We start from the raw sequence: 15092 nt of genomic DNA on the forward strand, positions 1-15092 counted from the left end.
GGCTCCCGCCCCGCCCTCTCCAGGAGGGCTCAGCCGCTGGCCAGGAGCGCCCTCTGGCGTGTGCGCATGCTCTTTGCTTTCGACTGCAAAGTCCTCCAAAGGGACCTTCTAGGCTGCGCGCCGGTAGCCCCCGAGCGGGTCCGCCGGCTGCAGCGTCTCGTTGGTGCTGCCGGTGACCTCCGACCCCGCGACCGTGGGGCGGGGCGGGGAGGCCTTAGCTCCGGGCGGGCGGCGGCTGCTGCAGCGGGACCCGGGAGCGGGGCCCGGCGCCGCCCGGGCCGTGGGGCGATGTGAGTCGGGGCGCGGCGGGGCGGGGACGAGGCGGCTCCATCGAGGTCGCACCGTGCCGCGCCGCAGTCTCGGCTCCCACCCGAGGAAGCCCTGGGCGGGAGGGTGGGGAGCCCCGGGATTGCGGGGGGATCCAGGGACGACACGCGGCCCCAACCTCCCCCGTTCCTTTCCGGTGTCTAGAAATCTCCCTGACAATCCTGCAACCTAAATCTGCCTTTCACGTCACAGAACCACCCCACCCCCACAACCCCGACACACCTTCGCACGTCTTGGTGCCCTCAGAACCCTCACTCCTGCGATTTCCCGTGCTACGCCCACAGAGCCACCCTTCTCTCCTGGATGCCCTCCAAATGCTTCCACCTCCCTGAAGTTCCTCTGATCCATCAGGACCACCACGACCACCATTCGTCTTGCACCACGTTCATATCCAGAAAACTGTTCGTTTCCCCAGCCCTCTCATATTTTGAGGCAGTGTAACCTCTAACTCCCGCTTCTAATCCACACCTATCCCAGACCTGAGCCCCCTACTCCCGTTCCACCCAAAGTAATCCCTTTCATTGGGCTGTGAAGGGGAAGTTTTCCAAGAATGCAGAGTACAAGGGGCCCTTGGAAATTATATCGTTTTTCCAGAGAGGAGGGTGGGATTTCAAGGGTCTCCAAAGGTCCTGGTTTGTCATCTTGTCTACCTGGGGCTCAGATCCCTGAAATTTTGGTTTATGTTAAAAATTTCAGGCCTTTCAGAGCTTGGAGAACAGGAAAATATCAAGCTTCCGAATGTGAGATTAAAGGAGATTGTCCTGGAAGAGGAAAATGTCTATTTTAGTGATGTTGTCCTACATATTTAACCTCTAGAGGTTAAGCTAGAAGCTCATCAGTTTACAGATATTTCCCTTAAAAACTAAGGCCTTGGGGTAGAAATCGGGAATGGGGGGTGATTGACTTTACAGTCTTCCAGATATTTAGTAGCAACAAAACAGACTAGGATATTGGTTTCCTAAATCTTAAGCCAGCGCTCTTTCCAGTACATCATAGTGTCCTTTCCAGAAAGCTCTTTGTAGAGTTAAAGTTCTCTGCAAAGGTAAGGTGGTGGTTTTGGTGTTGGATTCAGATGGAGTCTAGGGGTCATTTAAAAGGTCTTGGGCTGCCTCAGACTTCAAACTCTGTGCTAGGGGAGTCTCTTCCGCCTATGGAGCTGGGTATTTGTGGCCCCTTTGCCCTTCATCTTTCTTTCTTTTTTTTGGTGTTTCTATCCCATTAAGACCTGGGACAGATACTCAGGTGGGATGGACTGACGGCCAGTCAGTTTCATTAACAGTTGATGTAAGGATGGAAGGTTTCCATTAACCTGTGGTCTCTGTCTCCTATGCTAGGTGAGCCCCAGGTGTGTCCCAGAGGAATCCAGGTGACTTCTCTACAGACTGCTTGCCATGATGCCCCACCAAGAGCGAGGGGAATAAAGTAGGGGTCCTTCCTCATGCCCCTCTCATGGTCTCCTCCCCAATGGCCTGGGTGAGGTAAGAGCTGTGTGTAGGAGCCACTTTCCTAAAGTTTCCCAAGTTGGGAGAAATGGAAGGTGCAGGTCAGGCTTATTCAAAGTTTTGTACATTCAGGCAGAGTTCTAGAAGGATATTTAATTTTACAGACTCATTTCTTGCAGCAAATTGCAAACTCTTAATTTCTGGTTGGGATCAGTCCATGTGTTTGCTCCCTCAGGTCACTCAAGTCTAGTGGTATCCTCTCCATCTTAGATATGGGTCTTGCCTGTTGTGACATACAATTCAAGTGCCATATCTTGGAGGGAATAGCCAGATAGTAAGGCCTCTGTCTCCTCTTTGTTCAAAAGCAAACTTAGCATTAATTTTTTTTAGATGAATAAATGCCTAACCAAAGTTATAAAAATTGTGCTCTGCTTTAGGTGTTCCATCTTCTGAGTTTATCTTTTGACCATAACGTAGCACCTCACTTGGAGAGAACATCAAAAAGATAGTTGAAGTGAATGTTGGGATTGTGGTGAAGGAGGAAAAGGGAGGATTTGGATGATGTTGGAAGGATGAGTTAGAAAAGAAGTACGGGCCAAAGTGGGACTCCCGAGTTAGTTTCTTTGCTGCATCTGAATGAGGCCCCAGGTCGGCACTCAACTCCTTCTGATGTAAGTCATTTCTGGGTCCCTACTTAAATCCATGCTTTCCTGCTGTCCAGGCTTCCCTTCCCTATCGTATTGGCCTAAATCCTACGTGATTCGCAAGGTCCACATCAAATAACACCTCTGTGAAGCTGTTTTCATCTCCTGTCAGCATTAATCCTTAACACATCCTAACTTGAGTTAATATTTATCCAGTGTGTGGCCCTGGGTTGAGTGGGAATTCCATGCGGGAAGGAATGTTATGTAGTTTCTTGGGCAGAGTAGGTGATCACATCAAGGTGGTTCTCTCAGAGTTCCCCAGAGTGGGGCTTTTTTGGAGTTGACCTTGATGACTTTCTTATCCCTTATGTTTTTCCCTAGGGTGGGCTGGCTGCTCTGACACCATGGGGAGCTGCTGCAGCTGCCTGAACAGAGACAGCATCCCAGACAACCACCCCACCAAGTTCAAGGTACCCACAGCCCTCTCCTCTCCTGATTCTCAACATGGTCTACTGGGCTCTGGCCCCGAGCTGTCCAGTTGCCTCAGCCTCTCTAGAGATCAGGGCCTCTGAGGTGGCCTGAGGAGGAACACAGGCCGCTGTTGTTTGTGTGGCTCTTGGTACTACTAAGAGAAGAAATGCCATAATACAGTAGCAAAAATCATGACTTTAGAATGTTCACTCATGTCAGTATATTTTTGAAACTATAAATATATCTTCATTGGAGAAAGCAACAAAAGTCTGTATTTGCGAGATAATTATATAGTAAGTATTTAAAACAGTGCTTAAAACACATAAGCACTATGTTTTTTGCTGTTTGCTTTGGGAAGCTAATGCCAGCCCAGTGGACCTGTGCACCTCTGGCCCCTCCTACCTCCCTGTAGAGGGAGCCCCTTTCTGACTCCCTGCCCAGTGAGGCACAGGTTTCTCCTGCTAACCACAAGAGGGAGCCCTCAGCCAGGGTCTCCAGTTGGAGAGGTGGTAGAGCTGGTATGTATTTATTCTGCCTTGAGTTCTACTCTCCCAGAGTCTTAAGATTTGAGCTTAAAATCGAACGCCTTCTGCCATTAACATCTGGTCCTTGGATACTGAGCCATGAACCGTCCGAGGTCATCCAACCTTGGTTGTCCAACCATCTGACCTTGGAGGTCAGCTAAGCACCCTTCCTTCTCTCACTGTCCAAATGATAAAATTGAGGTCTAAAGAATTGTCATGGATCAGTAGCACTGAGTCATCATGTGGCATTCCATAGAGTCTGGTGAGTCAGGTGAGCCCCTCAGTGCCCTAGCTCTCGCCCTGCATCATCAGCCTGCCTCCCAGCGGCTCAAGACCCATATACACATTTATTGGACTTGCTTATTGACCCTCTGTCCCCACCTTCCCTCAGGTGACGAATGTGGATGATGAGGGGGTGGAGCTTGGCTCTGGGGTGATGGAGCTGACACAAAGCGAGCTGGTGCTTCATCTGCATCGGCGGGAGGCTGTCCGTTGGCCCTACCTTTGCCTGCGGCGCTATGGCTATGATTCCAACCTCTTCTCTTTTGAGAGTGGACGCCGGTGTCAGACAGGCCAAGGTGAGTACCAGCCCCTTTCCCACACTGGAATAGGTGCTTGTGCACCTGGGCCAGGTACTGGGGCTGGAAGTTATAGCTCAGGATTGTGGGAAGTCTGTTGACTTGGCAGGTGTTACCCAACGAGGAGAAGGGTCATGGCCAAGAGCAATAGCATGTTAATACAGAACTAAGTGGACTCCCAGGCCAGTGCCCTTTTCGCTTTAGTCATTGCCGCTCTGGGTCCCTTTATGAGAAAAGCCCATGGGAAAAGCCATTGCTCCCAGGCCAGAGCCTGTTTGGGAAAAGCAAGTGATTCTTCCTCCCTCTGTTATATGAGTTTCAAGGGTCACCGTTGCCCCCGCCAAGTAGGAACAGACTTTCTTCTGAGCCCCTAGGTCATATACCCTAGACTCTGTATATAATGAAAGGTCAGGCAGGAAGCTCTGGTATCCTTGGGGCTGATGTGCCTTGGGAATAATAGATTTGAGGAGGCAGGACTCTTGGGTTTCAATGTAGAGTAACCCTCAATAGATTAATCTTCGTCCTTCATCACCTGTGAACAATGGAGCATGATGTCTTCTCCCGTATTCCCCTTTCTCCCTGAATTCAGAGGTCAGGGAATGCTGGGTTGTTCCATGAGGTCAAGGCTAAAACCAACCATTGCTCTTTGAAGGAGTAGCATGGTCTGGGCTTACGTTTTAGGTTCCAGACCTGAGCTCTATAGGAGTCCTGCACAGGATTGTGTTAGATGTGGTTGGGGTTGTGACTGTAGAGTTGACATGAACAAGTTCCTCTGATGAGGCTGCCAACACGACAGCAGTCAGGGGAGCTTTCCTCTCCAGCATCTGACCCTTGGAGCTCATGAGGCAGAGGCAGTTAATGCTGGGTGAGCAGAGAACAGGAAGGAAGGGGCTTCTTCCCTGGTGGTGTTTGATCCACACTTGGGATCCTGGAAGGGCTGCTGTAGGCCCCTAGGGTTCTTCTAAGACTCCAGGCTTTCTCAGCCTTTTGTAGCTCTCAGCATAGCTCGCCAACATAGTCTTTTTTTTCCTGCCTCTATCCTTCCTGTCCCATTCCTGCAAACCTCAGTTGTCCCATACCCCAGCTTAGCTTAATCTATCTTTTTGTGGATATACACACTCACGTACCCCAAGTAGCCTCCACTGAGTCCCAGGCCTCACTGTAACGTGAAAGGGAACTGTTGGTGCAGAATCCCAGACCGACATGACATCCGAGGGCATCTTTGGATTCCCTGAGTCACAGGTGCTCAGTCCAGTCCTGCTGTCCCTGGGACTTTGAGCTGCTGCTTTAGAGTTTGAGGGGCTGTAAGGCTGACTGCATTGAGGAGCCACATGATCATTTTGCCATATTTGTTCTTTACCTAGTCGGCTTATCTTTTCTTCCTTTCTGCTCCAGAGTTTAAGCTCCATGAGGTCATGGGCCTATACACAGTAGACATGTGCTCTCTGGCCAGGCTCTGGGCTAAGTACCCAGTGAACAAGCAGTGAACAGGACAGACCCTCTGCCCTCAAAGAGCTTTGGGGCTGTTGGGCATAGAGCCAATGGCTGGTTTCCTGAGTGGAGCTCATTTCTCTGGGGAATAGGGAGTGGTAGGCAGAGGGAGATGGGGCAGCATGTGAGGAGGAGTGGTCACTCATCTAATATTACCCTTTCCACTCTGATTTTTATTCTTTCCCTCACCCTTGTGTATATACACAAACCTTATAAAAATAAAAAAGATTTAACCTCAGAAGACTATAACTGACATGTCAGTTTTCAAGACAGTAATAGATGGTGAGAGAGCGGGGGCAGGGGCTTGGGCCCAGCTTCTCCCATAGCTCTTGAATTTCAGAGTGTGCTGGGAAGAGTACTCAGGATGAGGGGGGCTAGCCCACGCTCTTGCAGGCCTGGGACTGAAGTTTAGGGACATTTCCTGAGCTTTGTGCATCGTGTCAGCCTCTCTATCCTTCCTTGTCGGGCATAGGGTCAGAGGAGCCTCATTTCTCCCTCCTGCTCTAGGGATATTTGCATTCAAGTGCTCTCGGGCCGAGGAAATCTTCAACCTCCTTCAGGATCTGATGCAGTGCAACAGCATCAATGTGATGGAAGAGCCAGTCATCATTACACGCAACAGCCACCCAGCTGAAATCGACCTCCCGCGGGCCCCCCAGCCTCCCAATGGTGAGGAGAGCCCTGTCCTCAGCACCCCAATACACACACACACACACACACACACACTGCATACGCCTGGGCCCAGGAAGTGCCAGTCTTGGAGGCATGAATCAGGGAGGCAGGTAGGGGGATGGCTGGGTGAGCCAGCCTTCCAGTACCAGTATCCATCATCAGAACCACTCTTGGGATGGATAAGGCCTGGCCTGGGCCAATCAGATGACTCCAGCAGAGGCTGCGGAGCCCCGACACTTGTATTAACTAATGGTCAGGAGCAGACAGGAAGACATTGGGTTTCCATGGAAACAGCAGTCTGGAACTGTTTTGCTTTCTTCCTTCTGTCTATTGGGTCATACCCATATACCTTTCCTGAAGGCTAATGCAGGCATCTCTGCCCATGAGCTGTTTCTGGAGCAGTTCTCACACTTTCTGCTTCTTTATTCACTGAGTCCGCACTGAGCAATTGCTCTGAGTTCTGCACTCCATGGGCCAGTCTGAGAGGGGCAGAAGAAATAGAAACACAGTCCCTGATTTTAAGGAGCTTCTCTAGAGCTCACTGGCAGAGCTAGACTGAGGGTGAAGGGTTGATCCATTGGTGACAAGGTGTGCCTTAAGTGTTTCAGGTCAGGCTATGATGGAGGAAGTGTAATGGGGTTCAAGCTGAGCCCCACTGAGGGAAAGGGTGGTGTTTTAAGAATAGAGAGGTGAAAAATAATGAGGGACTGCTGGTTCGGTAGGGCTAACTATCTTAGGGGTCTTGGGAGCATCTCCCCCCAAATGGAGAAGTCCCAGGATCCCACACACATGGTTGCAGGTAGTTGTCAGGTGATTTAAGGACCCCTCACCTGGGCTTGGCTCCTCTGTGCCCAGCTCTAGGCTACACTGTCTCCAGTTTCTCCAATGGCTTCCCTGGCTGCCCAGGAGAGGCCCCACGATTCTCAGCACCCCGGCACCCCTCGACAAGCAACCTACGACACCCTTCACTTGGTGAAGAGTCCACCCATGCCCTCATTGTCCCTGATGAGCAGGTGAGCAAGCAGCTGCCCCACCCCTCCCTGTTGGTCTGGGTGGGAATGGGGGGTCAGGATATATGGCACCTCCTTCCAATAAGGGTCATCGGGGAAAGAAAATGGATAGGGTCCCTTCCTGTCCCCAGAAAGGGAAGCAGCCTCTCTCGAAGGTTTAGAGGAAAAGGAAGAGGAGGAAACCCCAGCTCTTTTCCCCTGTGCTTCTTGTTCTCACCCTGTCCCTTCTGCTTTCTCCTTTCTCCCTGCCCTTGGACACGCCTGCTTAACCCAGACTCTTCTTCCCTTCCCAGTCCCACACTTACGTCAACACGCCAGCCAGTGAGGATGACCACCTCAGGAGCCGGCACTGCCTGCAGCCCCTGCCTGAGGGTCGGGCACCCCTGCCTCCACAGGCCCATGGTCCCAACCACCAGGACCCACAGGTGTTCTTGCAGCCAGGCCAGGTGAAGTTCGTGTTGGGTCCAACCCCTGCTCGGCGGCACATGGTGAAGTGCCAGGGCCTCTGCCCCAGCCTGCGCGACCCCCCTCACCACAACAACAATGAGGGCCTTTCCGAGTGCCCGGCCCAGCCCAAGTGTACCTATGAGAATGTCGGCGGGGGGCTGCGGCCAGGGGCCAGCTGGAGACTGAGCCCAGAGGAGCTGGGCTGGAATGGCCTTTCCCACCGCCGGGCTGCCCTGCTGCACTATGAGAACCTGCCCTCCCTGCCCCCTGTGTGGGAGAACCATGCCCAGCAGTTGGGGGAGGAGGCTGGGGATGACGGAGACTCAAGGGATGGGCTCACACCCTCCTCCAATGGTTTCCCTGATGGCGAGGAGGACGAGACCCCACTGCAGAAGCCCACCAGCACCCGGGCTGTCCTCCGCAGCCATGGCAGCTTCCCTGTGCCATTGACCCGCCGCCGAGGCTCCCCTAGGGTCTTCAACTTTGATTTCCGCAGGCCGGGCCCCGAGCCCCCGAGGCAGCTCAACTACATCCAGGTGGAGCTGAAGGGCTGGGGTGGAGACCACCCCAAGGAGCCCCAGAACCCTGCGGTCCCCCGAGCCCCTGTGCCCACCACCCACCCTGCCCGCAGCTCAGACTCCTATGCCGTGATTGACCTCAAAAAGACCGTGGCCATGTCCAACCTGCAGAGGGCTCTGCCCCGAGACGATGGCACTGCCCGGAAAACCCGGCACAACAGCACTGACCTGCCTCTGTAGGGACTTGCTCTGCCCCGCCCCGGTCCAGCCTCTGCCTCACGCTCCCATCCTCTGAACCCACACACCCCAGGGTTCAGGAGTGCTTTGCAGAAGGGCATTGAGGTGGAATCAGATGCTTCCTTTTGCTGGCTGGAGTCCCTAAAGATAGCAGCCATTGAGTCACTTGGTCTCCAAATTGGAGAAAGAAGAGGGTGGCCAAATGGGGGAGCCGTGATGTAACTGTGAAAGGTTCCCATGACTGCAGTTAGCACCCTCCCATTATGTCCATTTGTCTTGTTTGTCGTCTGTGTATTTTTTTGGTTGAAATTTTGAAACATTTTGTACCTGTTGATTTTATTTATCAGTTTATTTTTCTATTTATTGTTTCAAATGTAATTTAACATATTTATTATTAATATAATTATTTTTAAATTCCGGTTTGGTGGATGATTTCAGATTCTTAGGGCATCTTTTCTGACATGGTTCTCGGGGTGGATAGGGGAGGCCTAATAGATGTAGGGGCTTCATTCTGGGAAGTTTGGAGTGGTTATGGTTTTTGCGAACAAGTCTCTGACCATTCCTTTTTCTCCAAGAAGCCCTCGCCCAGAACTTAAAGTTGCCAGGTATGGATTCTCTGTCAAAGGAAAGTAACAGAACACTGGAGTCCTAGACGCACAAAGGGGATCTATAAGGAAAACTGCCCTAATGTGATAAAATTCTGACCCTCTGAAGTTGGCAATGGCTGGGGGGAGCTTGTTGATAGCAGGGCCTGCACCAAGGCCTTCACCTTCTCTGGAACCCCTCACTGATCCTTCTGCCACCAGGCAGGTGATAGTGGGTACCACTCTCCTTTAACACCTTGGCCCAAAAGTAGACCCTGCATCCTCCTTTGGTGCCCCCAGCATGGCTAGGATAAGGCTAGAAGCTATAAACAGGACTTGACTAAAAGCCCAAGAATAGCAAAAGGAAAAAACACAGTGTAATATGTAACTAAATAATCTGGCTTGTAAAGTGTCACTTTCCCAGAGAACTGCTCTCCAGGAGTGGACTCTGGGGTGCCTATACCCTACCGCAGGGGTGGGGCCCTGACAGAGCCACTACATCAGAACACCTGCTTGGAAGCCTGAGGTCTGCATAGGACTGCATACGCCACACACCCACTGCTGCTGTTACAGGAGCCCCTTTCTCCCCTGAGGCTGCCTCTTTCCTCTTCCTCCTCTCACTGGCCTCCTTGCTTCCAAGCCTCCATTTCTATCTCAAACCCCTGAATGATTCATCTTAAGGAAATCCAGTGTCTATGATAAGCCACTCAGGGTCCAGGTGAAGAATGGGAGCAAGATTTGCCCAAGACTTAGGGACTAGCCTTCTCATCTCTTGTCGCTGTACTCCAGCTCTACCCTGTGGAGCAAGACCTGGCCTCCTCACCAAGGAAACAGGCCAGGGTGAGGTCCACTCAGTTCCCCTCCTGCTGTCCAAAACACTACAGCACAGACCTCAATTCCAGGAGCGCCCTCTCCCCCTGGGTGGGCATTGCACTGACCAGCTTCCAGACCCCCAGACCTTGAGTGTCACTCTCACTGAAATGGATGAAGAAGACTGGCCACACCAGGATGTAAGGCCCTTTACTTGAGGCCCAGCAGGGGCCCAGGGTGCAGCTGCTGCAACCCCAGAGCTGGCATCAAAGCCTTCTCTGTGTCCCTTTGATCTCAACCAGAGGGATCACCCGCTGTAGGCTGGACTCTGCACGTTTCCCACACTGCAGGAGGGAAATGCCATCCTCTGCAGCTCACTCAGGCGCTCATTTGCTTTCTCAGTGTCCTCCCACGCCGCCCCTGCTCCTTTTGGCCTCCACAGTCAGGAGTGGTGGTCACCCCATACAGGAGAGCCAAGATGGGAGGCAGTATGGATGTGCCAGAGAAGTGACACAGGGTCTGTTCAGGCTCCTGTCACTCAAGGACATTGTCATGGAGGATCCCGAGGCTGGATTCTGGTTCCAACGTAGCTATTATCTCTGCTCTCTTAAGCATATGGTTACCCTCAATGGGCCTCCGTTTTTACACTTGGAAAACACAGTAGCCAATGAAATGATGAACATGACACCACTTGGGAAAGTAGACAGACTCAGGCAAGTTGTGTTAACAACCCAGTTGCTCCTGAGGAAGAAAACAACTGGAACCACAACTCAATTCCTGAGACCTCGGGCTTATTGCTGCTCCTCTGCTGAGCGGTGCAAGAAAGAGTCGAGCCTCATTCTCTGAAGTGGCCAGACCCTGGTCAGACCCCTGGGGGATCCCCCAGAGCAAGTTGTAATTGCTTTATTGCACATATTTGTGAGGCCTGGAGCGGAGAGACTGTCTAGGAGACATGTCTCAGGAATTGGCTCCCAGCCCAGTGTGTCTGCCAACCTTCCCTGTCCCCTCCCCAGGTCACTGCCTCTGACCCATGAGGTCTGCTGCAGGAATTTTCCTCTGGCAGGGTGGGTGGGGTATGAGTGGATGGCTTTCCTGGTAGGAAGGGGCGGGTGGGAGTGATGCCCAGGAGGGTGACCACTGGTCTTCTGTTTGAGCCTGCCCGGCTGACATCAGAGCATTGTCAGAGTATTGTGTGCAGATGGAATCCGTTTCCATCGCCACCATCCTCCAAATATCATCACCAACATCAGTGAATGTTTGCTGAGTGCTCAGTTCTGCTCTTTAGAAACAGGCCCTACCCATCCCCTGGGCTGCCCTCAGGAAAGGACAGGAGCCAGCATCCTGTCCAGGAGTGACATTTCAGGTCAGACCAGGAGGGGCCCTCCCCAAGCCCACCCCTGGGTAATAATGGCAGTTTAGAATGGTATAAACACAGTTGGCTTTACCATTTAGCACAGGCTCACTGGCCTGGATTGTTATCACCACTGTGCAGAGGAGGAAACAGGCCAAGAGGTGAAGTGACTTGCCTCAGGCCATGAAGTTAATTAGTGGCTTGAGCTGGCACTGCTTGTCAGTCCTGGATCTTTTCCTGCCACAGCTCCCAACCTGGCCTAAAGGGACTTGGTTCCCTCAAGTGGGCTGCAGGGAAAATGTGTTGGGTGCTGCCTACTGCAGGAGCGAGCTATCAGCAGGGGCCACGTTCCTGAGTGCTTCCACTCAGGAGGCCTTTTGAATTCCAAGCCAGGGCCTTGCCTCGGTAACAAGATGAACCTACTCTCCCTGAGGGCTTAACCAGCCCCCACCCACTGACTCTGCCCCCTTTACTCTTGCGATGCCTCAGAATGGCCCCCATTCTATAGATGCATCTGCATGGGGAGGCCTGACCTCACCTGCCCCTGCTGTTCCCTCCTGCCAGGTACTCATGCCCATCCAGGACCTCCCTGAGCTTTGGGATGCTCTCTGACCAATACCTTAAAAGGGGTCATGCTCATAGGTAGAGGAAGATTCAGTGAGGGACCCCCTGGCCTCCAGAAAGTAGGTAGAGAGCTGAGTCAGGAGTGGGCCCCTCAGGACTCTGTAGCTATAGAATCACAAAGCCCAGCATAGGATCTCAAAGGTCAGCTGAGCTAGGACCCATCCAGGGGTCCCTTCAACAGAATTCCCAGAGATGTTTATTAGGTTTCTGCTCACACACGTCCCAGGATGGGAAGCTCGCTACCTCATAAGTCCTCCCTCCACTTGGGCTTTATGATGTCCCTAAACTATCCCTCATTGGGTCCTAATTCTGCTCATGGATCCACACACAGCTAAGACTAGCTTCTCCACTCAGGGTGCTGGACTTTGAAACTTGGCTTCACCACTTAGTAACAATTTGGCTTCTTCGTGCCTCAGTTTCCTATTCTGTGTCATAGAGACAATAACAGTCTGTCTTTCATGAAATTGTAGCGAGGATCAAATAAGAGAATGTCTGCCCAGCAGGAACCATGGCAGCTGGCCCATAGTAAGTGTTCAATAAATGGAGATATTTTCACCTGAACATGGTTCTTTCCGGCAAAACCGGAAAGGTGTCCACCCGCTGTGCTCTAGTTGGACCCAGAACTGAGTGTAGTACCCAGGCCTGAACCTCATCTTCCTGCAACCCAACATCTTTCTTGTTCTAGACGTTATACATCTGCTAATACTGCCTGAGTAAGCATTCAATTCATTGGCCCTTCTGGCTCTTGGGACCTTGGAGGTGGCCTGAAACCACAGGTCTTTCCACATAAATATCTGCAGAGTCCTTGGCTCATTCAATCAAAGTTCGAACCGTCCGTATATTCAGGTGACATTTCTTGTTATTATGGGTCTGTCCCGGAATTGAGAGGCACCAGCTCTCACAGTGAACATGGAGGTGACAGGAGGGCAGAGAGGGGGCGGGGAACGTCAAAGAGTTGGGTCTGCGAGGAGGTTCTCTGTGGGCAGTGTGGATCATGAGAGTTTGCTGTGGATCTTCTGAAAGCTTCACTCTGATAGCAATGGTCACTTGCCTTTTGGACCACCTCTTGGCCTCTCTGGCTCCGGATACAGCCATTCCTGCCCTATGGCCCCTATGGCTGCCTGTGGAGAGGAGCTGGGGAGGCCAGGCATGTGAGAGCATCGCTCGTGCTCCAAGTGTAGGTTGTCATTATGCTCATTCTTAAGGGATTATTAATATAATAACTGAGTTGATGAGCAGTGCGGGGGAGGGGGAACTTAGCCCCACCTGGTGCCTGCTGATTGATGGGGTGTTTCTTTAGCCGTCTCTTCTCCCTCTGGTCTGCCCCTTTAGCTGGGGAGGCATAGTCCCTTGGGAGTCCCTCCCTGTCACCTTCCTCTCTACCTACCCACCTTTAGCCTGGCCAGGTTTCCCTCTGGGTGAGAGGGTACCAGAAAAAGTGTGGCCAGGACAAGGTTTGGGGGTGAAGAGATGGGGAACTGGGGACTCTGACTCTGGGAAAAACGAATGTATGTGCAATGAAACCTCTAATCTTCCCTGGGTGCTGCCCGGGCTGAGGAGAGCCAGGCAGCTGTGTCTGAGGAGGGTTGAGGAGGAGATGGAAGGAGGGGTGGAGGGCATCGGGCAGCCGGCTGGGTGGGGGTGGGGAAGAGCTTCCAGGTGTTCTTCGAGGCTCCTTGCTTCTCTGGCCCAAATGGGCTGGTGCTGGCTTTTTTCCTTATTGAGCTCCTTTCCTCCTGGGATTAAAAGGCCAGGGGAATATATCACGTATTGATATATCAGGGTTGGCTGTGAGGCACGAAACACAGTCATACGAGTATAGTGGCCTTGATTTCCCCAGCAAATATTGGACACAGCAGGTCCAGGATTCAAAATCTGGGTTGTGAGGGCTAAGTCCTGACAAAGCCCCACCTCCTCAAAGCTCACAATCCATAAGACAGGATTATGCAATGCATGCCTCTGCCATCTGATAGCTGTGTGACCTCAGGCAGATGAATCAACCTGTCTGAACCCACAACACTTACCTCACAATGTTCTAGTATATTAAATAAGAAAATGCACATAAAGGGCTCAGTCGGTGCTTGGCACAGAGCCCAAGCTTGGCTCTGTTATGGTTGTCACAGCAACAGCTGGGTGATGTGGAGAAACTTGCTGAAGAGCAAAGAGGATTTGAGGAAGGAATGGGGAGTGTGGCCCTAGCAATTAGCCAGGGGGATGGGGCTGGGAGGGGAAAGACCGAGCTGTTGGGAGGAGAGGAGCCCGTGGGGTGTGGCGCTGAAGGATCTAGGTTGGGGGTGGTCTAGGAAGGTGGCGGCAACTACACTCTCTAGGCTATGGGACAGCGGGGCTAAGTGCCTGCACGTGAATTGGAGGGGGCAGGCTGTGGGGCTCAAACCAGGTACGGGCATTCATTCATCCACTCACTCAACAAATACTTACTGAACACCTGCTATATGCCAGGCATTGTGACGGGCGATAGGGACATAACAGCAATCAGGAGATAAGGCCCCTGTCCTCATGAACTTACATTCTACTGAGGGTGAGATGATTAGTCGACAAATTAATTAAATGAATAAGTTAAGTTCAGGGAAGAGATAACTTTGAAGAAAATGCAGAAGGGGTAATGTGATTGAGTGGCAGGGATGGGCATGTCAGGGGAGACCTCACTGAGGAGCTGAGGTGTGAGTGCCTCAAAGAAGGCTGAGTGAACAGCTGAGTGAAGGAGTCCCAAACGAAGGAAAGGCCCTGCAGAGTTCAGGAAAAGTAAAAGGGTCAAAGGATGCTGGTCAACTAGAGCGGGGACAAAGAGGAGGGAGGGTACGGCGGGGAGGACCCAGGACACGCGGGTCTTGTGGGCCAGGATCGGCGATCGGATTAGCTATGGGAGAGTTTGGTGCAGAGATCTGACTTAAGTTTTAGCAGGATGGCTCTGGCTGCTGTGTGGGGATGGGAGAGAGGTCTAGGTAGAGGAGTGGAAAGGGCGAAAGCTGGAAATCGGTTAAGAGGCTATTGCTGTAATCTAGGGGGAGAAATGATGACAGCTTGGAGCCCATTGGCAGCAGCAGAAAAGGAGAGACGATGACAGAGTTGGGACGTATTCTGGTAGTAGCACCAACAGGGCATTGTCAATGGAGATGATGAGGGAAGGGAGTGGGGTAAGGGAAAAGGGAGAGGAGAGGTTAGGAGGGCTATGAGGTTTGGGGCCTGCTCCCAAAGTGCATTTTACAGAGGCAGGAAAGGAATGTGAGGAGAGAAAAGCCAGATTTGAGCTGGAGACCTGGGGGAATGGGCCCTTGACACAGTCACCCATCCCTGTAGCCAGAGGCTGAGGAACAGGGTCCTCTGGGCACCTCCAACCTGGA

At 52.2% G+C, this 15092-nt stretch overlaps 1 protein-coding gene across 8 annotated transcripts; it reads left to right on the plus strand.

Annotated features, from left to right (window-relative positions):
* The first annotated feature begins 129 nt into the window (after positions 1 to 129).
* Positions 130 to 8778, plus strand: FRS3 (fibroblast growth factor receptor substrate 3). 8 transcript variants are annotated; one of them, XM_039854275.1, is made up of 8 exons: positions 130 to 290; positions 520 to 1805; positions 2207 to 2440; positions 2795 to 2883; positions 3800 to 3986; positions 5985 to 6146; positions 7005 to 7162; positions 7453 to 8713. In XM_039854275.1, the coding sequence occupies exons 4-8, from the start codon at positions 2818 to 2820 to the stop codon at positions 8362 to 8364; spliced, it is 1485 nt and encodes a 494-aa protein (XP_039710209.1). In that variant the 5' UTR covers positions 130 to 290; positions 520 to 1805; positions 2207 to 2440; positions 2795 to 2817; the 3' UTR covers positions 8365 to 8713. The 8 variants fall into 8 exon arrangements, with proteins under 8 accessions (XP_039710209.1, XP_039710210.1, XP_039710211.1 ...); XM_039854276.1 differs by having other exon boundaries at positions 612 to 1805; XM_039854277.1 differs by having other exon boundaries at positions 1662 to 1805.
* Positions 8779 to 15092: the final 6314 nt, after the last annotated feature.

This window comes from Pteropus medius, unplaced genomic scaffold (genome assembly GCF_902729225.1).
Source record: "Pteropus medius unplaced genomic scaffold, Ma_sr-lr_union100, whole genome shotgun sequence".
NCBI lineage: Eukaryota > Metazoa > Chordata > Mammalia > Chiroptera > Pteropodidae > Pteropus > Pteropus medius.

Excerpts from the sequence above, each read along its gene's own strand:
- FRS3 (XM_039854280.1), top strand. The coding sequence starts at position 2,818 with ATGGGGAGCTGCTGCAGCTGCCTGAACAGAGACAGCATCCCAGACAAC. Across the intron at positions 2,884-3,799 it reads ACCACCCCACCAAGTTCAAG|GTGACGAATGTGGATGATGA; the intron begins GTACCCACAGCC and ends ACCTTCCCTCAG. Across the intron at positions 3,987-5,984 it reads CCGGTGTCAGACAGGCCAAG|GGATATTTGCATTCAAGTGC; the intron begins GTGAGTACCAGC and ends CTCCTGCTCTAG.